The sequence below is a fragment of the Lepidochelys kempii genome, chromosome 5 (assembly GCF_965140285.1).
Source record: "Lepidochelys kempii isolate rLepKem1 chromosome 5, rLepKem1.hap1, whole genome shotgun sequence".
Classification (NCBI taxonomy): domain Eukaryota; kingdom Metazoa; phylum Chordata; order Testudines; family Cheloniidae; genus Lepidochelys; species Lepidochelys kempii.
In genome coordinates, this window is record NC_136384.1 from 100,661,687 (window position 1) to 100,685,477 (window position 23,791).

At 42.1% G+C, this 23,791-nt stretch overlaps 1 protein-coding gene across 1 annotated transcript in view; it reads right to left on the reverse strand.

Moving 5' to 3' along the window:
- The window catches only part of PGM5 (phosphoglucomutase 5), a 107,320-nt gene that overhangs the window by 8,104 nt on the left and 75,425 nt on the right, over window positions 1-23,791 (reverse strand). The window contains exons 8-10 of the mRNA XM_073345192.2: window positions 22,055-22,190; window positions 20,084-20,267; window positions 9,592-9,726 (exon numbers count right to left, since the gene is read on the reverse strand). Coding sequence (XP_073201293.1) covers window positions 9,592-9,726; window positions 20,084-20,267; window positions 22,055-22,190 — 455 coding nt within the window. The remainder of the gene's footprint in view (window positions 1-9,591; window positions 9,727-20,083; window positions 20,268-22,054; window positions 22,191-23,791) is intronic.

Genomic DNA, 23,791 nt, shown 5'->3' on the forward strand with positions numbered 1-23,791 from the left:
TCTGGACAGATTTAAACTCACAGCTCTTCTACAAGATGCTACAAAGACAGAATCAGAAGAAACACTGGGGAAAAAACTAAAGAATCAAAAGACCACAAGTTGGTTGTTCAGACATCAGAAATGACCCAACAACAGCTAAAAGCATTTCTACGTATTGCTGCTGATTCTACATCTGGAAAGAAAATTGCAGAATACCTATCAGGGTTCCCTCCCCACTCTGAACTCTAGGGTACAGATGTGGGGACCCGCATGAAAGACCCCCTAAGCTTATTTTTATCAGCTTTGGTTAAAAACTTCCCAAGGCACAAATTCTCCTTTGTACTTTGGATTAGTACAAAAGTGAACACTGCCACCACCAAGTGATTCAAACAAACATTTAGGGAGGGCCACTTGGAACCCTATCTCCCCCCTAATATTCCCCCAAGCCCTACACCCCCTTTCCTGGGGTGGCTTGAGAACAAACAAGATGAGCACAGACCAACCTTGGGATTTTAGGGATACTAAAACCCCCAATCAGATTCTTAAAAAACAGAACTTTATTAGAAGCACAAAGAAACGAAAAAAGAACAACTCTGTAAGATTAAAATGGAAGAGAATCCCACATGCAGTCAGATTTAAAACACAGAGAATCCTTCTAGGCAAAACCTTAAGTTACAAAAAGACACAAAACACAGGAATACACATTTCCTCCAGCACAGCGAATTTCACAAGCCAAAACAAAGAAAACCTAACACATTTTCGAGCTAGATTACTTACTAACTACAGGAGTTGAGGGCTTGCATCCTTGATCGGTTCCCGGCAAAGGTATCACACAGACAGACAAAAGCCTTCCCCCCCCCCCGCCCAGATTTGAAAGTATCTTGTCCCCTCATTGGTCATTTTGGGTCAGGTGCCAGCCAGGTTACCTGAGCTTCTTAACCCTTTACAGGTAAAAGGACTTTGCCTCTGGCCAGGAGGGATTTTATAGCACTGTATACAGAAGGGTGGTTACCCTTCCCTTTATATTTATGACAATACCATATTGTGTCCAAGTTGCTGAAATGCTATCTGAGAATCCAGAGAAATGTAGGACAATTAGCTATGGTCCTTTGTCATCTGCTCTGTTGACAAAAATGAAATGGAAAGTACGAGAGCTTGTCAGGTGCAATCAAACTACATTTCTGACATAGAGTTGCTCTTTTCCTTGTTGAGACATAACACCACCTAACGGTCCTAAAGCACAATGTAGAAGTAAAAATTCCTTCTGCAAATATCAGCCTCCTGGCTGGTGGATTTTAAAAGGATCCCAACTAGAGTTTAGGGGGAAAAAAGGTAAAGTTTCAATGTTAAACAAAAAAAACCTACCAGCTCAATTCTCAATAACATGGTGCAACTCTCCAGATGATGGTCTCTCTGTAAGGATGCTGAAGTTTGCACTGAACACAGAGAGGTCTTTGATCAAATCATAATACCCATTATACATAACAAGGGTGTCTACAAAGAGGCACTCAATTTAAAAAAAGCAGTTGAAAAGATTTCAGAAGAACTGACAGATTATTGACTGAGGACAATATTATCTATGATTCAGGGAAAATCAGGATTGATCTATTACCAAAGAACTAGAACCAAACAAGGACAAAAACTAATGGATTATAATTGACAATTCAGAGAGGCTATGGAACCATTCCATTACTTAGCCAACATAACTGGTCCCAAATACAAAGGTTATAGGTGGAGTCCAGAATGGGAAGAATAGGCTGAAATGTGACCGATGGAACATAATCTTAAATCTTTTACGTAGCCAGATTTCTATCTGAAATCCATGTTTGTGAAGGAGATTGTGTTACAGTTTCTTGCATCAAAATAGTGAAAAACTGTGGAAATAAAAATCATAGAAAAGGGAACAGTTGAATTAAGAATGTTGTCAACTTTTAAATGAATTTTACTGATCCCCTACATCAATCAAGTACGTAAGTATGCATTTACCATGTTTAGTTTGGTCTGTTTGAAGCTTTGTAACATGCCAAATAAGTTGGCAGAAGTATATCTGTATTGAGGCTGACACTTGTTAGTGGAATGTAGACTCAGTTATTGTGTTCTTGTCTTACTTGAAAGCTTGCAGTTCTGTGAATCTGCTTTACTGTGTTTGAAGAATAAGCATGCTTGCAGAGTGAATCACATAGCTTGTTTTGTGTTTCATTTTAACAAATCTTCCAGGCTTTTTAGTGAGTCCCCACTCCCCCTGAAAATACCAATTGATTTTTGAGGTCTATGGGAATAATTGCAACCACTCTAGCTGTAGGTGTACAATTTTTCAGAAGTCTAGGTATACAACTGTTAATTTTCCTAATTGATATGTTTTACTTCTGGAAAGAAACACTTGGTATTTGTAGCTGCCATATTAAGCTGGTCTATGTCAGATGTTTGCTAATAACAGTGGCCAAAATTTTCAAAACCAGGAGCCTAAAGTTACATTTCTATTTTTGAAAATCTTGACTATCGTTTATATGTTCTGATCTAATGGGATGATTAAGTGGTGCAGAGGGTTTTCTGAAGGCCCCCTGCAGTGGGGTGGATTTCATCCTGAGTGAGATTCAGGAATTATTGTTTCCTGTAGGAGTATAACAGATTACATTGAATTCTGAACAAGTAATTCTGCTTAATCTTAAGAGAATCATTATTCCACATCTTTTTTGATAGAAATGAAATCCTTCACACTATCTTGGTGAATCTTGGTAATATGTATCTAGTAATGTGCTATAAAGAATATATGTGGATTCTGGAACTGATAATAAACATATTTTATCTCAGTTTGAATGCTACTTATCAAAAGAAAAGTGCATTGTCTGGGATGGGAATGTAAAAGGAGAAGAGAAGCAAAATGGTGAAACTTCAGAAAAACTGGAAGATTATCTTGGTTTGAATGGGAACATAAAAGTTGGGATGCTTATGAGAGTCTTATTCACAGTAGCTGAACATCATGAATCTGTAAAACTCTGCTGAAACAAACTTGACTATAGTCTCTCTCACAAGATTGCAATACTTCTTGCTCATGGTTAAGGCATGCAAATCGTCTCATGGTGTTTTGGATCTTCTGTTTCTGATATCAGCTGGAATCTGTGTGTGCAGAAGCATGTGGCAATGAAAAACGTATTTTAAAAAAAGTTGAGCATTTTCAAATGACAAAATAAATAAAAGGCTTGATTAAGGGATATTGGAATAATGTGGCCCTTTTGTCTGAAGTAGTTCAACCACCTCTAACACCTCGGCAGCCAAGCAGCAGAAAGTCAATAAATAATACTGTGATTTGGTTTGCAATGCACAAAAGTATGGCACAAACAACAGGGTAGATTCTGATTGGCTGCCTCAGTGAGAGTGCATTGATACAAAAGATACATATGAAAATCAGGCTAAGTAAGAAAGGCAATTAAACTAAAACAAAAATGAACAGTCTCCAAAGTCTTGTTTGCCCTTTGAATTCCTGTTGATCACTCCACTGTAACTGGAAATAGATAGGAAATATTGGTTAAACAAAAGGAAGTTGCAGAACTGAAATTCTGTCACATCTCCTCTTGATGCACGCATATAATTCCTATTCCCCTTAGTGGGAGCAAAGTACACCAGTAACAAAAGATTCTACCCATGGCTGCACAACAATATTGTCTCTCTGACAAAGGGATTTCCTTATTTATTAACTACTTATTGTGGTGTGAATGTTTCCACCTATGGTCACTGATGTTCTGCTGTACAATTAAGCAGCTTTCATTTGCTAATTGGGTATTACTTGCCAGTAGAATTACTGGGTATTTCATTTTCATTTGGGTATTACTTGAAAGTAGAATGATTTACTCCCTTTAAATGGAGCTCATTGCCTGGTTGAAGGTAAGGATCAGTGACCCTCCCAGTCCATACTGTCTTACTGTAGTCGGTGAAGCATCTGGCTTTGGGAAAACTCACACTGGAAAGTGTACTCCACCATGGGATTAGAAGAAAGAGGGAGTATTTATCGATAGCGTTGAGGTGGAAATTCTATGTGCTCCAGCATGTGTGTGCCGGGGGGGGGGGAGGAGGTGACAGTGATCCTCTTTCTACTATCCTTCATGAATCTGCACAGAAGTTGGCATAATAATGCTCCTTTGAGTGCTGGGCTTCAGACAGGCTAGCCCAACTGACGGTGCTTCGTGACCCCCAGGAGACATGTCAGGTTGGTGGGGTTGAAAACATTCTACTTGCATTGATTCTGCACATGCAACATGCTTCAGAGCGTCTCTAATTCTATAGCTCCACAGCGTCCTCAATACGCCAAAGAGGAGTGAGGCCACTATTTGGCCCTAAATCTACAAAGGTAGAACACCTGTTCTTTTGTTTTGTTATTTTACTGGACATTCACATATACATATGCATTACCTAGTCACCAAAAAGGAGCTCTAGGTTAAATGCCTCCTACCATTAGATGGCGCTCTCACCTATCTATGGTAACCCATATTGACATGAACTAGCTTTATGAAGACAAGACTAAAGTACTTTGTACACAACAGTTCATTCTACTGCAGCTGTTGCAAAAATGAGATGAAACTCCTGTAAAATCAGAAGGCTTTTCTTTTTCTGCCCAGCACCAAACAGCATAAATTACGACTATCAATGAATACTGAGGGGACTGGATGACCAGAGAGATGACTTCTTTTTTCACCTCTAGGGTTGCCTCTCAAATTCAACCTGGATCATTAGTGAAAAAAAATTGCTATAATCTGACAAGTTCAGTGGCCTGTATAAAATCAGATGGTAGTTCCAGTTCAGGTTTTAGTGGAGAGGTGTCCATGTCACCATAACTGGCACCATTAGTGGCAGTCTCCGGATTGGATTGAATATGCATGGAAAAGGACCTACTCCCACCTCCAGAGTTAACTTCTAGAACAGAGATAATACACAAGGGCAGGGTAGTCTGATGCCTGTGTTGCTGTTCCCCATGCTGGCACACATCCAGGGAATTGTCAGGATGACATTTATCTCCAGTTCTCCAATCCGGTATTTTCACAAACACTAACTTCACTTAGAACATTTGTGACTTTCCATTCATGTAAAAATATTAAGTGTTAAACATCGAACATTCACTTCAGAACATTTTTTTAAAAGGATACAAACTTAAATCCAGCTCAATGTCTCTCTCCCTTCTCCACTTACTTGCCTTAAAACATTTAATATTGAACAATTCATTGTTACAGAAGCTATTCCATTATAAGAAGCACTTTCTCCTTTTGTAATTAAGAGGGTCAGAAAGTTTAATTAATTCAGCACTGAAGACTGGCAGAACATTCCTTACTGTTTTCTAGTGTACTTTATAAAGCATTAGAGAATAAATCATTTTGGTAGGGTGGAATCATTCTTTTTGTCAGGATGTGGTAGACAGGAAATATGGTCAGACATTTGTGTTTGTTTCATAGACTGCAAAGTTGCTATATGTACATTGCAGACGTCTCAGATGGGTCCGGAGTGGAAATCAACACTTAGCTCTGTCCCCTCTACTGACATATTTTCACTTGATTTAGGCTCTGCCTACAAAGGGCAACAACGTTGTTTAATACCTATGCTTAAACACAGTTTAATTACAATTGTTACCAATCTGTGCTATAACCAAGTTTAGCTGGGCAGTGTGGAAGGAGTCAAAATGGTATTTTACCATAGGTCTTTCCACCATTTAAAACACATTTATTAACCCATATACACTGGCTGGCTAAATCATGTCATAACCTGAGATAGCCACAAGTATATAGTGATGTATTTTCAGAAATAAAATTAGCAAAAAAACTCTGTGGAGAGATAAAACCGTTTATTCATTATTTTAAAACAAATATTTTGCAGTAATAAAATGGGATTAAAAGAGGCTTTAACTTTATTGTTTAAACTGGAAACTTTTATAGATTAAAAGCCTGATGCACTTGTGTTTTTTTTCTTGGGACTTTTGATAATGTGCATTCCCTGTAATGACTATAGAGGCATAGTAGCCTTACTACAGTTAAGGCTAAAGCTTCTCCCTCATTATAAATCCAGTTTTCAACCCCTTTTCATTTAACAAAATGAAAGATCTTCCCAAAAACTCACATGCTGCACCTCATCCTACGGTAGAGTTTTCTTGGAAAGTTTGGTAAAAATCAGAGAACTGCAAACTAAGTATAATATTAAGGTTTTTTTGGTATCAGCTGGACTCCAATGAAACCCTCTCAACCTTAATTCTTCTTTAGAAAACTTTTTTGATTATGATTATGAGATGACTCTCAGACCACTACAAATTTCTCCCTTATAAGGAATCCAGAAGTTGCTTGGACTCTGTACTATTTCCAACTGTACTTTTATTGTGAGGAATCACTGTGAAGCATTAGCTAAGTGATCCCCAGACAATCTGCTTGACAAGGAATTCTTTTTTTTAAAAAATGTTCACTTATAACTCAGATTAGAGTGCTAGCAAAAACTCAGCAGAAGCTCAAAGACACCTGGAGTTCCCTTTAAAGACCAAAGTTCATTCCTGCCTCTCTTGCCTTTCCCTGCAGTGCAATAAATAATAAATAATAATAATTATTATTATTATTAAATACTGTATTTACATTGCATTAGCACTTAGGTGCCTCATTGTGTTAGACACTGCACAAACATATAGTAAGTGACAGTCCCTACCTCAAAGAGCTTATAATCATGTAAATGTAAGCTTCAAACCGATTTATAAATAGGGCTCTGTGTCTGTCAGGGAAGTCATGGATTCCATGACTTTCCGCGACCTCCGTGACTCCTGCAGCGGCCAGTGTGGCTGACCACAGGGCCACCACGCAGATGACCCTGGGGGACAGCTGCTCAGGTGGCCCCAGAGACAGCCACACCGGCTGCTGCTGGAGTGGCTGGGTGGCCCTGCAGTGAGCTGCACCAGTGCTGCTGGAGCGGCCCTGGGGCCAGCAGCACCATTTGCCACTCAGGCAGCCCGCGGGAGCTGGCCCCAGGGACCGCCTGAGCAGCCACCTGTGCGGCTGGCCCCAGGGACTGCCTGAGCAGCCACCTGTGCGGCTGGCCCCAGGGACTGCCTGAGCAGTGGTCCCGGGGGCAGCTGGAACAGTAGCAGGTAGGCAGCCCCAGGGGCGGTTGGAGCAGTTGCTGCTTGGTGGCCCCCAGCAGCCGGTGCCACTGGCCCCCCAGCAGCAGTCCCCCAACTCCCAGAGCAGCACTTCCACCCTCCACCCCCTCCCCGATCCCCAGCTAAGATTTCGTCAGGGGTATATAGTACAAGTCATGGACAGGTCACAGGCGGTGAATTTTTGTTTATTGCCGGTGACCAGTAAAAATACCCATGACTAAACCGTAGCCTTATTTATAAACACAGCACGGAGTGTCACTAGTGTCCAATTTTGGGGAGGAGGGGGAAAAAGGCAGAAGACCTCCAGTCTGAAATGTATCTGCTGCTGTCACAGGGGAAGTATGTTATCTAATGATTTATTTTAAGTTTATTAGATAGAGGGAACCTTCCGCTGGTCTGCTATAAGTGAGTTTTTTAAGCCAGTACTTTCTTCCCCACCCCCTGAGTAATAGGCAGTGTGAATTCCAGACTAGCTTTTTGATCTCCCCTGGAATAAGCCATAGAAATGCTCCTGTTCAACAACTTGATTTATAGTACGACAGCCAGTCTCCTTTATAACCGAATTCACTCGGCAATGCAACTGGCAATAAAGTGCCACCTTCCTTACACTTCTCAGCAGAGAGGTCAAGGATTCAGTCAATATGGAGACTGAAAAGGGATGGTCTCTCTAGACCAAAACTGAAGCACATTGGGGAGTGACTGGTGCAGGGGAGCCCAGGCCTCTGTTCTGTGGATAAACAGGGCTTTGTTCTCCAGTGCTGCCAGTCTGATTTAATATGCTTTACATTCATTTTAAAAAAGTGGGGGGGGGGCAAGAGATCAGATACACTGCTCTCTCTCTCCCTCCCTGAGAATAGATATGGCTTGGACAAAGTCAATCTAACCCCATTCAACCCTACATAAGATGGCAAGAAGGCCTGCAGGGACAAGTAAGGACAAAGTATTTCTTAGAAATTTCAGTTGCTTCTGGATATTATAGGTGGAGCTGGTAGCACAATCTATAGTTAACGGTGCCTGACGCTTTCCAGTATACCACAGTATATTTCCAGAAGACCCTGTTTTCGGTTGCTTATAATTTTGCCAAACTGACATGTTCTATGCAAGGTGTCTGTCTCAGACGGATTTATTTTATTTTATTTTATTTTTGTTGCCAAGTTTCAGCTAAAACAGCTGTTTCTGAAAACAAGATTAGGGAATAATACATTGTTTGGTCATGTTAAAAAAAATCACAGCTGCTTTGTTGAGAAGCTCTAGAACCTTTGAAAAATGTCTGTAGAGACTTGTTAGAGTTTGGCAGCTAAATTCTTTGCCATGCTAGGCATGCTCCAGCCCACGGCTGCAGGGGCAGAGAGGACTTTCTCTGGAACTGCTGCTTCTTGCTGCCAGGGGCTTCTGTAGTGCCAGGGAACAGAACTGGGAGTAGGGAAATGGTCTTTCCTGTGCCCTACATGCCCCTAGTGCACAGGCAGCACGGAGGGAGGAGGCAGCCAGATGCAAATGCAGAGGGGAAAGAGGAAGAACAGAGGCAATAGACTGGGTCAAGGATCCTGGGGTAAGAAGCCAGGGAATGGCTGCTGGAAGCTGAGAGCACAGAGTCAGAGAGGGCACAAGAAGCCAGGAATGGGTGGAGGAGCTTGGGACTGGCTGGGCAAGGAGACTGGGATAAGAAGCTTGCAGAGGAAGAGTGGGATGGTAACTCAGCGTACTGGGATTTACTCGAGGAGCCCTAAAGGAGAGACTGGGACTGGCTGGAAAAGGAGACTGGAACTGACATGAGTGGCCTCAGGCGGGATGAAGCTTAGGTCTGGTGAAGAGGAGCCAGGGGCAGGGGTGGGGGGGAGGAGTTAGGGTATGGGATGAGGAGTTGTTGCGGGAGAGACAGCACAGGGTAATTAAAGACAGCATCATAATGCATATGCACAAGGTGCCAAATTAAGGTTGCAAAGGCAGCCCTTAATTCTGGGATTTCCTAACTTGCGTGTGCTTGGACTCTGCAACCATAATGTTCTTTTAATGTAGATTTTGGTGTGTAATTTTGAATAGGTTGCCTAATTTAAAAGATTAATAATTCACAGAAGTATCCTACTACTACCTTCCCCTTTGCCCTCTCCACGTGGTTGGCCTGCACTGATCTAGGGCATCCGCCTGCCTTCTGCAGAACGTTCTTCTTAGCTTACATAATCAATCTGTACCACTGTCACTGCTCTCACTCTCCTGCTCCTATTGTCACCTCTGGAGCTGTTCTCTTAAAAGTTTAAGAACAAGCTTTCCAAATCAAAACCCAACCTCCTTGACACTTCCTGGAACAACACCAAGCTTATGTATCTGCTCGGACACAACATTTCAGTATGCTTTGCTTTTAATTGGGAAAAACCCTACCATTTTATTCAACAATTTTGAGAGCACCTGCCATTGGCCTATTCAGGGGCCTTACCACAGCAAGAAATGACACTTGATTGTTTTTCCAAAGCTTAAAGTCGTGCTCATTGATTTACCTGCGACTCCTTGTCATGTTTGCTGGGATCCTTTTCATAGCTTTCTGCATAGATTCTGAGGGTAGCTCGTACACTGCTAGAAGCGCTAAGTCTGAAGATGAGCCTCGAGGCATCTGAGAAAATAATTCGCAGTCCCTGCAAAAAGAAAGAAGAATATATGGGTGGCCGTAATGACTTTGCAAAATTATAATCCAAAATCGAGAGCGAGGAAGGATTATCTCAGTTCAGATCTTGGCTCCTCCTGTGTTACTTCAGGCAATTCACTTAATAACTCTGAGCCTCAGTGCCCCATCTGTAAAATGTGGATAATAATACTTCCTTTCTCCCACCCTTCATATTGTCTGTTTAGACCGTAAGCTCTACAGGGCAAGGGTTTTCTCACTAATGAATGTACCGTGCTGAGCACAATGGAAGCTTGATGTCTAGGGAAGCATCCAGTTGCTACAGTAAGAATAACATCAGCAGTTGTAATAATAAAATTATACAATTTAACTGCTAGCTTTCTGCTGTTGCTGCTTTGTGGAAGCTGTGTTTCTCTTATGTGCCAGCATTACACCGATATCCCAATGGGATGTCATGTAGTAACATGACAGGTGACATGTCAGGCAGAAGCAAAGTGCATATGAGAAAGCTAGGGGACCATGGAACCAAAGGAGTCAGCAGAGTACACAACAGATAACATATTTTCATATCCCTCAGGGAATGTACATGAAGATGTGGTTATGAGTGTCTCAGGGCATGTCTACAAGGGGACACTCAGGACACTTAAGTCTCTTAAACTAAAGGTGTGAATGTAAAGTGCATTAATTAAAGTTCATCAAACCTTTTTGTGGATGCTCACATTCTGATTAGTTCACTTGAGCTGCAAATGTTATCCCTCTCTGCTTTCTCAGCACTGTCGCTAATTTGTATAATACAGATCTCATTCTGATTCAACAGGAATCTCAAATTCAAGGTTAAGGGTGTGATATACACTAAAAATGGCAACATATTCCTCAATTTCATCCTGATAATTGGGTTTGGTGCGATAAATGGAAAAGATTGGGATTGCCTCATTCCATTAGTTCTCATGGAGATTTCAGTGACTCCCTTGTGCAACAAATCATTCTTGCTTTGAAGTAAAGACTGGAAGGGAATGCGGATGCCAGAGCTCTTACTGTGGGAAACTATCAGTAAGCGCATTGAAGGAGTAAAAATTTATGTCTTTATGCAAAAATTACATGAGTGTAACAGAGTGTGCTGAGTCAGTCAGGAGTGAACTCAGCAACCTGTCACTCAAAGGCCCACCAATATATGTTAATTGGGACCTAACTGGAAGATCAATTAACTAGGTAAAGCTACAGTTGGGGGCTAATTTGAGGGTGGAGGCAATCCCAGCAGCTAGGAGCATTAAAAATGAGAGGAAGGAAGTGCTGAGCAGAGAGTTGAGAGCCTGAAGGAAGGCAGAGGCAGGTAGGCCTAGGTGCTGCTAGTTCTGTTCCTTTCCCCAGAAGCAAGCAGGGGAACTCGCTGGTGGACTGTAAATATATGTAAATAGCCCTACAGGTGGTATCTGGTTGGAACAACACAATAAAACATGGTGGTGGTGAAGGAGACCTGAAGCAGGGTAGTCTGTGATTAAGACCTGAAAGGACTCGCCGGGGAGAGCATTTGAAACAGGTACATCTGTATGGTGGAAAAAGAATTGGGAAAAACAAAGCACACGGCAAACGTTGCACTTCGACAAAGATATTAGAAACAATGATTGGCAAATAGGAGATCAAGTCATGCCTTTGTCATCTGCTGTTCCAGTCCAGAACTTACGTCACAAGTGGTTAACCTGGCAAAATGCTGTAAATAGTAAAATGACGGCCAATAATGATAAAGGAGCTCTTGCATCATTTATAAGAAAATATGCTATTGACCATGGTGCATCAATTGCGCAGGACATCATCCTCAAACCCAATCCATGGGATGAAGTGTGTTCGTTGTTTGTATCAGGGGTTGAAAAGAAAGTTGAGGATAAAAAGTCAAAAGAGCAAGGCCAGAAAACCACACCATAACACACTACAGTATCTAAGATAACATCTGATCTCTCAGAAGACGTTGTGATACTGAGGGAATTAAGTGTCCGAGAGCTTGTCTACATTACAGCACTGTAGCTACACCACTGTAGTGCTTAGCAAACACACTATCTACGCTGACAGGAACACTTCTTCTGTTGGCATAGTTACTCCACCTCCCCAAGAGATGGTAGCTGTCAACAGGAGAAGCCCTCCTGTTGATATAGCACTGTGTACACCAGGAATTAGGTCAGTGTAACTGTGTTGCTCAGGCAATTTTCCACATCCCTGAGCAATGCAGTTATACCAGCATAAGTTGGTGGTGTGGACCAAGCCTGAGTCAATTACTATTTTCACATCAAATGGAAATACAGGAAGTGTGCAAGTCCTCCTTCGCAAGCACTCTTCCCTCCAAAAGAAAATGCCTCTCACAGCTATCAATTCTGTGGCAGCCTGTTTTTAAACTATTTCCAGCTACTGCACCTCCATGTTTTAAGCAATGACCCCTTCTCTCAGCTATACCTGCCAAGACTTTGTGAAGTTAAACATTAAAGTAGCTGTATTTAAAAGCAAATCTTTAATTTAACTACTTGGGGCATTCAGTTCAGGGTACTGTATTCTAGTAAACAAAACCCTGAGGGTTTAATCACACATCATTCACATGACACTGAACATTGTATAATTAGATTGTAAGCTTTTGGGGCAGGGACTGTCTTTTTGTTCTGTATTTGTACAGCACCTAGCCCAATGAGGTCTTGGTCCGTGATTATGGAAATACAAATAAAATGATGATGACGACGACGACGACAACAAAAATTGACCAATCTACAGTGATTGCCAAGTTGCTGTCTTTGTCATGTAACTCAATTTTCCACAAGCCCTCTGGGTCCATCACCAGACTGTTTAGCCTCTGCATTGGTGGGAGTGATTGTTCAGATTAACCTGAGGAAAGGCAAGACCAGGATGTGGATATGAACTAGGCAAATTATTTTCCCCTCCGGAATAAACCTTGCCCATGTCAGACTCCAGCCAAGAATAGTTGCAGATGGTTCCGATTTTTATTTTTGAGTCAGGGTGGTTTTCTTTTCCGATATTCGCCCAGAAGTGTTATTATTATTATTATTCCGGTTGTGCACCATTGTGCTCTTTGAGTGTGGTACTCACACAGACTCCCTCCCTTCTCATGACCATTTTAACTGATATAATTCCATTGAAGTATTCCAGATTTACAGCAGCATGAGGAGACTCAGGCTGAAAATCTGGCTGAAAAAACCCCCAAAACAAAAACAGGATTTCCCCCCATTTTCTGCTGCTTATTGTGCAGGCTCAAAGAAAGGGCAGATACTGATGTGGCCCCAAAAGATAACCTTGCAGAGGTAGGAATAAGAGTGCAGGAGACAGTGGTGTGCTCCAGCCATGGTGGAAGCTGTCTGGCCAGCATAGGCTCTCTTAGGCCATGTCTACAGTGCGTTGCAAGCACTGGTGGATCACAGGGGCTGTTTCACCGACATCAGTGTGGGATGGTTGGGAAAGGTGCATGACGTGTGCATCTTTAGGAACACAGGTCTGTTCAGAAAGCTGCAAGCAGGAACTCTCTTTCCAGACTGCAAAATAACCATTGGTGATGTTGAAATGCCAATCGTGATCCTGGGAGACTCAGCCTACCCCTTTCTCCCATGGCTCATGAAGCTGTACACCCGCAGCCTGGACAGCAGTAAGGACTGATTCAACCATAGGTTGAGCAAGTGCAGAATGGTGGTGGGTTATGCCTTTGAGCATTTAAAAGGTCACTGCTGTTTGCTGACTAGGTTAGACCTTAGTGAAAGCAATATCCCCATTGTTGTTGCTGCTCCAGCCATGGTGAGAAAGGCTATGAGGCATGGGTGAGAGATCTTGTCCTGCAGCTTTTGTGAAAACATCCTTGGGATTACAGGTTGGAACTTGAGAAAAGCCCCCCTTTCCCCTACCAACCTGGATGGTGCTTGAGGACAGCACCAGTGTAAAGCCCCCCAAATAGTTTGTTTTTTACAAAAGCGGGACCGGGTTGTGGAGAAAAGGAGCCAAACAGGAAGCCACCACCCCCACCCACTTTTCTCAATGCTGCTTGCAATACACGGTGACCCCCTCCAACCACAATGCATCTGGGAAAGCGTGGTTGTGTGACCCAGATTTCACCAAACGGGGGAGGGTTACTTGCTGAATTGTTTGCAGCTTAAGGGCTAGCACTGAAAACGCCCCCCATTTCCCCTAGGTGACCCTATGCAATATCACTCTCCTGAGAGTAACAGAGGCCTTAGTCAGAACTTGCAGATCAGACCATTTGGAGGAGGTGGAGGAAAGAGAAAATACAAGAATTTAGGACAAAAAGGCCCTGAAAACAGTACTGTTTACTCAGGGGAAAGGGATGGCTAGGTCCCCTCTCTGCCAAGTCACTGTGTTTTCTTCCCTCGCCCCCTCCCTCCCACCAATCCTGTTGTTCTCCATGGCATTGTGTGCAGGGCAAGCTCCTTTTTTCATCTGCCTGAGGCAGAGTAAGTCATTCAGAATTCAGAGAAGAGAAATGGTATTTGACTCTTCCTCTTCCACCAAGACTTGCTTGAGAAGCCAGTGATCTTAACAAAGCAGAGCTCCAACAAGCTAAAATATTAATGGAACTTTTTTGTTTGTTCAGGTATGTGCTGAAGCATTTCTAGCACCATATAAAGAATTGTTTGGTTGATACTAGCCATTAACTCGAGCAAATATGTAATAGGAATAAATCCCACCTCAGTAAAGAGTTGGATTAGATGACCTAATAGGTATTTTCCATCTCAAACTTCTGTGATTCTATTAACAATCCTTTTAGTTACTAGTACAAACATTGATGTCCAGTTTTTCAAATTTCTGGGCAACGTTTATTCACCTAGTATTTTCAGTATGCACAACCTATGTGACAGAACACCACAAATAGGTAATGTTAAGAAAAAAGGTTTAAAATGGGCTTTTCCAATAGCATGGGAACTTCAGGCAGACGGAGGAGAGAGTAGCACATTAGCCATTTGTTTTCTCTCTCCAGAATTTGTTTAGCTAAGACAATTGTAGAGTTCTGGCGTGAAACCCTGGCCCAGTAAAGCCAATGGGAGTTTTGACCAGGATTTCACCCCAGGTGTCCACAAAAATTATGTCCCATTCATGTGAGCTACTGAATGCTTCTTGGTGGGTGCTGATTCCCTTCAATTATATTACCATGAGGAGGAAGACAGATTAAAGCAGGGGTCTCAAACACGTGGCCCGCGGGCCGCATGCAGCCTGCAGAGTTATTTCCTGCGGTCCGCCATAGCTCCCCTCACCTCCCGCCCCCCATGCTCCGCATCCCTGCTCCTCTGCCTACCTCCTCCGCCTACCTCCCAAACAGCTGTTTGGCGGCACTTAGGACTTTCCAGGATGGAGGGGGGAGGAGCGGGGACATGGCACACTCAGGGGAGGAGGTGGAGAAGAAGCAGGGCTGGGGATTTGGGGAAGGAGTGGGAAGAGGGGGGCAGGGGCTGAGCCTCATGGAAGGGGTAGATTGGGGGTGGGGGCAGGGCCAGAGGCGGGGTTTTTGTATCTTGTGGGGAGGGATAGCTCAGTGGTTTGAGCATTGGCCTGCTAAACCCAGGGTTGAGAGTTCAATCTTTGAGGGGGCCATTTGGGATCTGGGGCAAAAATTGGGGATTGGTCCTGCTTTCAGCAGGGGGTTGGACTAGATGACCTCCTGAGGTCCCTTCCAACCCTGATAGTCTATGATTCTATGATCTTTGTATGAAAAGGTATCAGTGATGCAGCCCTTGGCCAATGTACTTGTGCTCATGTGGCCCTTGTGGTGATTTGAGTTTGAGATCCCTGGATTAAAGGGATCCTTGCACAACTGGGCCTGTATTTTGGAAGAATGTCAGATATGGAACAGGTAGCTCAAGGTATATAACATTATTGTCATTTAAACTTTCCAGGCTCCAAAAACCCAAAAGTATTGTCACAAATATTGGCAGAAAGTGAATAAACGGGGCCATGAGCAGCATCCAAGGTCATGTATAGGTTTAATTCCAAGGAATGTTTGCAAGTACCATTTTGCAGTATTCAACCAACTCTACTGACCGCCAGCATGACAAGGCTCGTAAGACTGCTTAAATACGCTCCCCGCACACTGTATCTTGTGTAGCAGCAACAGCACTGAGGAATGACTGTTTCATTTGACACAGGAGGCTCTGGAAGCTCATTTACTCATTAATGGTCTTTGGAAGAAATGGTCTTTGGAAGAAAGCGTATGTATGCTTTCCAAAACACACACTCACAATCTGATACAAACTGCTCCCCCAACTACAGAGCCGCCTGGTAATGTAATACGACCAGCATTTCTAGTACTTGGAATTCTCTCTCTCTCTCTCTCTCACTCACAGACACGCATCTCCCTGTATTTACTTCCTATGCTATTTTGCAGCTATTTTCTTCCTCATTTTGTATTATCTGGTGACAGATGCTCGACCACACAGACTCTCACAAATGGGGGAATAACAGCTGATACATGTCTAGAAGGCTTAGAATTCCTGCAGCACAGCTGAGAATACTCCGAACAGGGGCACTACAAAGACACACCAGGGTCTACTCCTTAAAACAACAGGGTTACATGCCAGGAAGAAATAACTTAATAAGGTAACAACAACCTTTAGATACTGACTTTCAACATCAAACTAGAGATGACCCCCCAAACTGTATGATTCCCATACAATATCTAAACACTTCAGAGTTTATGTGGTTTGCATCTAGGCTTTGGGCTCATTATTTATAGTGTGTCCAACTGTGAAATCTTGATTCCAACCTTGTCCCTGAAAAGTTCAGGGTGGTTCTAGAACCAGCAAGGCTTTCACTCAGTAAGCTCACAGAAAAGAATAAAAGACCCATTCAGTTTTGATACATCCCCTTTATTTTCTAGAATCTTGCCCCATTGCATCTGGCACGCCATGAATTAAAATATTTAATAACAAATAATTGTTACTAAGTGAAACGTGAACAAGCATGAATTTTAAAATGTTGAAGACTGCAGTGCTGCTCTCTGTAAAAATGAACACTGAGTTTCCTTTTTCTTATAAGATACAAAGTCTAAAGGAGACTGGAGATTTGTTTTTTGATGGATCTGAACTTTAATTAGGAGAAAATATTAGTAGGGGGAGAGGAAACTGATCGAATAATGTACAATATAAGTATTGTGTGGCATGATGTTATTCTCCTACCTAACATGGGCGCACTGGCAGATATATTGTTGTAAATCCAACTGTCTATTAATTATTAATTATATATTATTTCTCTGATCCTGTACAAAACAAAATGAAAACATTCCCTTTGAATGTAGAATTTATAGTCTAAAAGAAAAGAAGGATAAACTGGGAGACCCATAAGAGGAAGTAAATCCTCTCTTATAACTGAAAGTTATTATTGTCATCAATGAAAACAGTATCATCTTGTGAGAAATCAGATGGGTTGATAACTTCCGGGAGGAAGTAGCTAGAAGACTGGATATAGTTTTCACACTGAACATCTGCGGACATTTATTTTAGGCATCCTAAATATGCTAGTGAATGTATATGAGCTGCATGGAAACTCTGCCACAAGACCAAATTTTTCATGGCTAAAAAGCTAATAAAATATGAAAAAAATCAACTTTGTAGACAGTATAGCATGATCTAGCAGATGGGATGATCTAGCAGATGGGATGATCAATGATCTAGCAGATGGGAATCCTTCCTAATGAAGGAGATGTTTAAAAGCACTGGGATGGACTTTCTAAGCAGTGCACGACTAAGGACCAGTCAGCCTGTAATGCTCGCAGAAGTAATGAAGGTACAAGGACAGCTTGGTGCTATGCTGTGCTAGAAGATCTGATTTAAAAAATATATCAGAAAACAACCCTGCCTCTGTCACATCAGCTCCAAAAGCCAGTGGGGCCAACTGTTTGCTGGCATACTGAATCGTCAGCATGACTTCCTGCAGTGCCTCTGAGTTCCTTGAAGGTATCCCATCCAATGCAATGCATACACCAGCAGAGAATTTGATCCACTGATTTTGGAGCTGATGTGACAGAGGTAGGCCTTGCTGTGTAAATGGAATTACAATTGACTTCACAGAGATGGTCACTCTTGTATTACATTCCAATCAAATTAACCATTAATTTATTCGTGTTTGTAAAGCATTGTTTAATTCTCATGTAGAATTAAACTGCTACATATGTGCTAACTATCATTTGCTGTTTTTCTTGTCATTCTTACAACTAAAGTAGAACACAAGCAAGATTCAGGCATGCAAACCTATGGGTATGTTTCAGTTTAACATTTTGAAGCACTATTTAGAGGTACAATATGTATGGAGATACACTAGCAAAACATGTGGCCCAGTAACAATAACGTACATATACAGCCACACACACACACACGTCAAACCCATATAAAATGGCTGTGGTTTTACTTCCAAGTATTATGCCCTAATGTGGTTTTATTTGCTCCTCAACTGACACTTAAATGTCCCAAATGCACAGCAGACTGCACTGAATATTTTGACAGGAAAAGCCTTATCTCCGAGGCAGCACTGAAATCTCATTCTGAGGAAAGAAGAATTTTGGCCCTATCTGTGGGCATGTGAATGAAAGAACTTTTTCCAACTTTTCCAATGTCTGCTTCCTCACTACACATTCAAAAACAAAAAACTCAAACTACATGGATAACCTCTTCCGTTCAGAAACAAAGACAGGAGTAGGAAAATATCCAGTGTCAGTTCACAGATCTCTAATTAAAAGGATCAGGAGTTTTCATCGACAGGTTACGATACATTGGACCCTGTCGTCAACATGGATAATTTGGCTTTTGTCAAATGGTGCCTCTGTATTTCTCAGTAATGATTCAATACCAGAGCATAACTGGTAATGAGGTCTTATTCCAAGACTGTACAGTAGGATTTGCAAGGGCCTGGTCAGGTCAAGATCATTCACAAACCACAATAATTAGGACAATCTGGAGTTTGGTTTAGCATGTACCTGGCCTATATTTGCAATACCCCATTGAGGACATTTTCTGTAAGATTCTATGCAAAGTCCTTGGAGGTTGATTATTTTTCACAGAAGGGTTGTGGGGTCTGATCACACCCTGTGAAAAAACCCTAACATGCTGTATCAGGAGATTGAAAGTACAAGGCTGGCACGAGTTGCAAAAGTTAATGTATTTTTTACATTACTTATTTACAAGATCTGATGAAGATGTTCCTTCATTTTAGTTGTTAAAATCCATGAAACCAACTCTGAACACTTTGGAAAAAAAAAATCCCCTGAAAGATATAGCAGTAAATGCAGAGTTTAGCGCCAATCACATGTGACTGTGAGAAAGGTCCAGAACCGAGAAACCAAACAGCAGGGAAGAATGTTGATTGTAGGGTCAGTACCAGTGGCTAGATTGTTTCACAAGCTAGTCAAGTCAAGAAGAGGTGCTGAAGGATATATGCAGTAGAAGATTACGAGCATTTTGTATGACACATACAAATATATGCTATGATCTGATTATATATATTAAGAGACGGTATATTTTTAGGAATAAAAAATGGTTAACATTTGAAGAACAAAGAGAAAATGACAAGGAAGAGGAAAACCCAGAATAAGAGCTCTTGCCAAAAATTAATCTCAACATGGATTTATTCTAATCTAGGAAAGAGAAAATCATGAAAAAAAGAATATATTTAAATACAAGTCACACTTTATATTCACAGTAAAAAGAAAAGGAGTACTTGTAGCACCTTAGAGACTAAAAAATTTATTTGAGCATAAGCTTTCAAAATTTGTTAGTCTCTAAAGTGCCACAAGTACTCCTTTCCTTTTTGCGGATACAGACTAACACGGCTGCAACTCTGAAACCTTTATATTCACACAGTGTCTCTTTATACACATTTCCACCAGGAAAAAAAAATATTACTAGTATTGACCATGTCATGAATTTTGTAGAGCAAAAGATTGAGTTTGGACTGTAGTTTAAGGCAGCAGATGTTTTCAGTTTGAATTGGAAGGAGTGAAAACAGCAAAAGGAAGGATTTTCATTTCTTCTTGAAACCATGCTTTGTTCTTAGGGTTCTTAGGCAACTTGCTATTACCTGAGCTCCACTGTGTTGGTAAAATTCTCCCTTGCTTACATCCTACGCGACTGATGTGCACTGAGTGCAAGTTAACTGTTTTCTCCACTATCAGGTGTTCTTAAATGGGGGAAAGTACTGCTATGTACCAACAAGTATGTTACACGAACCACAGAAAATCATGCTTCTACAAGTAAAAACTGGGTTTTTTCCTCTCCTTGAGTTAATAACTATAAAAGTAGTGTGTATCATTGTAAAACATTATGGCTCCCCTCTCCCCCATACACACCTCCCCATTATCTTTGAAAAGATTATTTTTGTTGCTTTCATACCTGTCTTTTGGTCACAGTGCCATCTACAGGATCCACATATTCAAAGCTGTCTGTTTTTTCCACACGGTAGACATTATTCCCAACAGCAAACTGCTGATTACTGAAAGATTTGTCAATGATCAAAGCCTCCAGGTCTCTCATTATGAAATATGCTGTTCTGGGTTCCAATGCTTCATAATCAAATCTTGCATGTAGGAATAAAACGAAAAGTAGTATGAAGAAATAAGTAAACTCCACCCAGCAGAAAGATTCTTTTTGCATAGAGCATGAGATGCTCACAATTAGTAATTTACTGCAGACATGGAAAACCAGGCATGCAACTGAAGTGCCTAGTGCAAATGAAAACAGCTCTTCCATTTACTTACACACTTTTGTGCTCCTAAGTCCTCCATTCCATGAAATGTGCAAATCTGTCAATTAAGTTTAAGAGAAAACTGTGTGCCCTAAGTGGTTAATGCACTTATATGCTTAAAAGACAGGTCCACCCTCAACCCCTGTCCCCCTTGACACATCTGTGCTCTCTTGTTGGGCCACTAACACAAAGTCTGCAGACTGTGTAGAGTCAAAAAGTCATCTCCTGCTGGGAGTCTGGCGTTAGCAGCAAAGAAATTAACAATAAGAGAACAAGGTTATCTGCTCTGGCCTTCTCCCCAGTCTTGGCTGCCCTTAGCGTTTCTATCTCAGGGCTGTTCAAACCACACACTGAATATTTTCCCTTCAGAAAGCCACTCCCGCCTCTTTTATTTTCAGCTGGAATAACCAACCACCTGCCTCAGTGCATTAGCAGAACCCACTTAGAAAATACTGATATACTTTTACATTTTGAGATGTTATTAGCAACAACAACAACTTGCTTTCAGACAACACAGTTTACACAAAGAGATCCGTTATACGCCACATAAATACCACACCATTAATAAAAAGAAAAGGAGTACTTGTGGCACCTTAGAGACTAACCAATTTATTTGAGCATAAGCTTTCGTGAGCTACAGCTCACTTCGTCGGATGCATACTGTGGAAAATATAGAAGATGTTTTTATACACACAAACCATGAAAAAATGGGTGTTTATCACTACAAAAGGTTTTCTTTCCCCTCACCCCACTCTCCTGCTTATCTGCTATTACCAGCAGGAGAGTGGGGTGGGGGGAGAGAAAACCTTTTGTAGTGATAAACACCCATTTTTTCATGGTTTGTGTGTATAAAAACATCTTCTGTATTTTCCACAGTATGCATCCGACGAAGTGAGCTGTAGCTCACGAAAGCTTATGCTCAAATAAATTGGTGAGTCTCTAAGGTGCCAAAAGTACTCCTTTTCTTTTTGCGAATACAGACTAACATGGCTGTTACTCTGAAACACACCATTAATATGTAGCCAACTCTGGGCTGCAAGGCAGCAACCAACTGGCACACTGCATGGTCAATAGTCAAGGGTAGAGAAAGAACTTTGCTAAGGAACAAAACGTTTTATGGATTCCTTAATCTCTGTTGGGTAAAAATTCACCCTGAAGAGAGGGCCAGCCCAAGGCCTACGCACCCCATGAGTCGCACTTAAGCCCTATTTTGAGATCTTATGTAGGAGTTTAAAAGTGCATAGACCTTGGGCAGGACCATGAATTTCACCCCTCATAGAGAGCAGGCAGGACGTTGGTCCTGTCAAAAAGGCCCACATACAATAGAGTGCCTGGCACTCAATTTATCTATCTTTGAAAGACGAAGAGCTGAGTAAACTGCGCTGGTTTTTTAACTTATGCTTCAAGCCAGTCTGGTTCAAGTTAAAGCTGAGACTTAGACCACTAACATCCCTAAGAACGCTGTTCAATCTACGGCAGATTTTCATTCTGTGCATACACCTGAAGTGCTGCTAAATGCATTTCACTATTAATAGCAACAATGCTAATCAAGCCAAACTTGCCCCAGAATTGTCCTAGGAACATACTAGCCTACTGTGTTTTGTAACAATTATCTGCACCTGCAATAATAGTGGCGGCCAAATTTTGTCCAGTGATCTCTGACAATCTCTTCCACACTCTGCTTTCGAGCTGCTATGATTGAAAGCCAGACTAGCACAGCCCAGAGTCCATCCTTCTCTCGGATGTGGTCAGACCCTAAAAAAAGAAATAAATAATGCACATTTATTAGCAGATACAGCAATGAAAATGCAAACAATAGTTCCAGATGAGAAGCATAGAGCAGTTCATGTCAGTTTGGTTTTTTAGATACAGTAAAACAATAACAGACATTTTCCAGACTGAAAGCCAAAATAATTGTTTAAAAGATTGTAAGGAAGAGAGAGAGAGCGCCAGACACGTCAGAATCCACATTATTAAAATTCAACAAAAGATGGGAAATTACTTGGCTCCCAAGAGTGTAAATGTTATTACATTCTTAACCATTGTGATTCCTGCTCACCATTGTGCAGGATGATATACATAATTAGGACTGTTTCCCAGAACTGGGCCAGATCATATTAGCCCTCTCCTAGTAATTAAGCCGAGTTCTCCAAATTACAGAGTTCAGCTGCAACTGCATCTCCTCGTCTGCCCAGATGTTCATAATTGCCCTGACATCTGCCTTGGGCCAACCTGCAACATGCTTCTTCTGAAGCAGTTAGGTTAGGCAGAAATTGCAAGAGAGTAGATACTGGTGAGAATGGGAATGCAATGAGGTCTAAGAGGCATGCTTCCAGAAAACTTGACTTTATGTTACTCGACGACAGAGACAAAGCCAAGCAGTGCCCGGGGAAGGTGTTGCTAGGACTAATTGCAGCATGGCAGCTCTATCGTGTCACCACTTGCTGTCTACGCTGGCATTGCACCAATGGAGACATTTAATGGCACAGTGGCTAGGCCTGCTCCGAGCAGGCATGGTCCACATGAAGCTCTGCCTCCTTTATGAAATCACTGCATAGTCTACCTGCCTACCCTGATTAGACGGCCATAAGGGCAGCTGATTGGACAATCTGCCTGAGGGATATTCCGTGTCACTGAAAAACATTCAGCAAAATCCTCTAGCCCCAAAGCCAAACAAACAGAGAGGATAAAATTCCCTGCGTGAAAAAAAACAAACGGAACATAAATCCTGCAATACCAAGACCAGTTTGCAATTTTGTTGCTTTCTACAATATTGTGTAAAATCCTGTGCTTCCATGTAATAAGATATCTGTCTTTTTCTACGTTATGAAGGTATATAGTTGTCCCAATGTAAACTGATGCACTGCTGCTCGTAGGTGCCAACTCTGACGTAGGGTTTCGAGGCTATTGTAGGGGGCTTGCGGTGCTGCCACCCTCACTTCTGCGCTGCTGCTGGGGGTGGGGCTGCCTTCGGAGCTGGGCAGGTCTCGCATGGCAGCTGCTGGCCGGGAGCCCAGCTCTGAAGGCAGCGTCGCCACCAGCAGCAGCGCAGAAGTGAGGGTGGCCTGGAATGGTCTTGCCTCCCTTAATTCTGTGCTGCTGCCTGTAGAGCTGGTCCCCCATTAAGCAGCCACCGCTCTCTGGCTTCCCAGCTCTGAAGGAAGCAACGCAGAAGTAAGGGTGGCATGTAGGGTTGCTAACTTTCTAATGGCATAAAACTGAACACTCCTGCCCCACCCCTTCTCTGAGGCCCTTCCCCCGCTCACTCCATCACTGTTCCCTCTGTCGCTCACTCTCCCCCACTTTCACCAGGCTCAGACAGGGGGTTGGGGTGCGGGATGGGGGCGAGGGCTCTG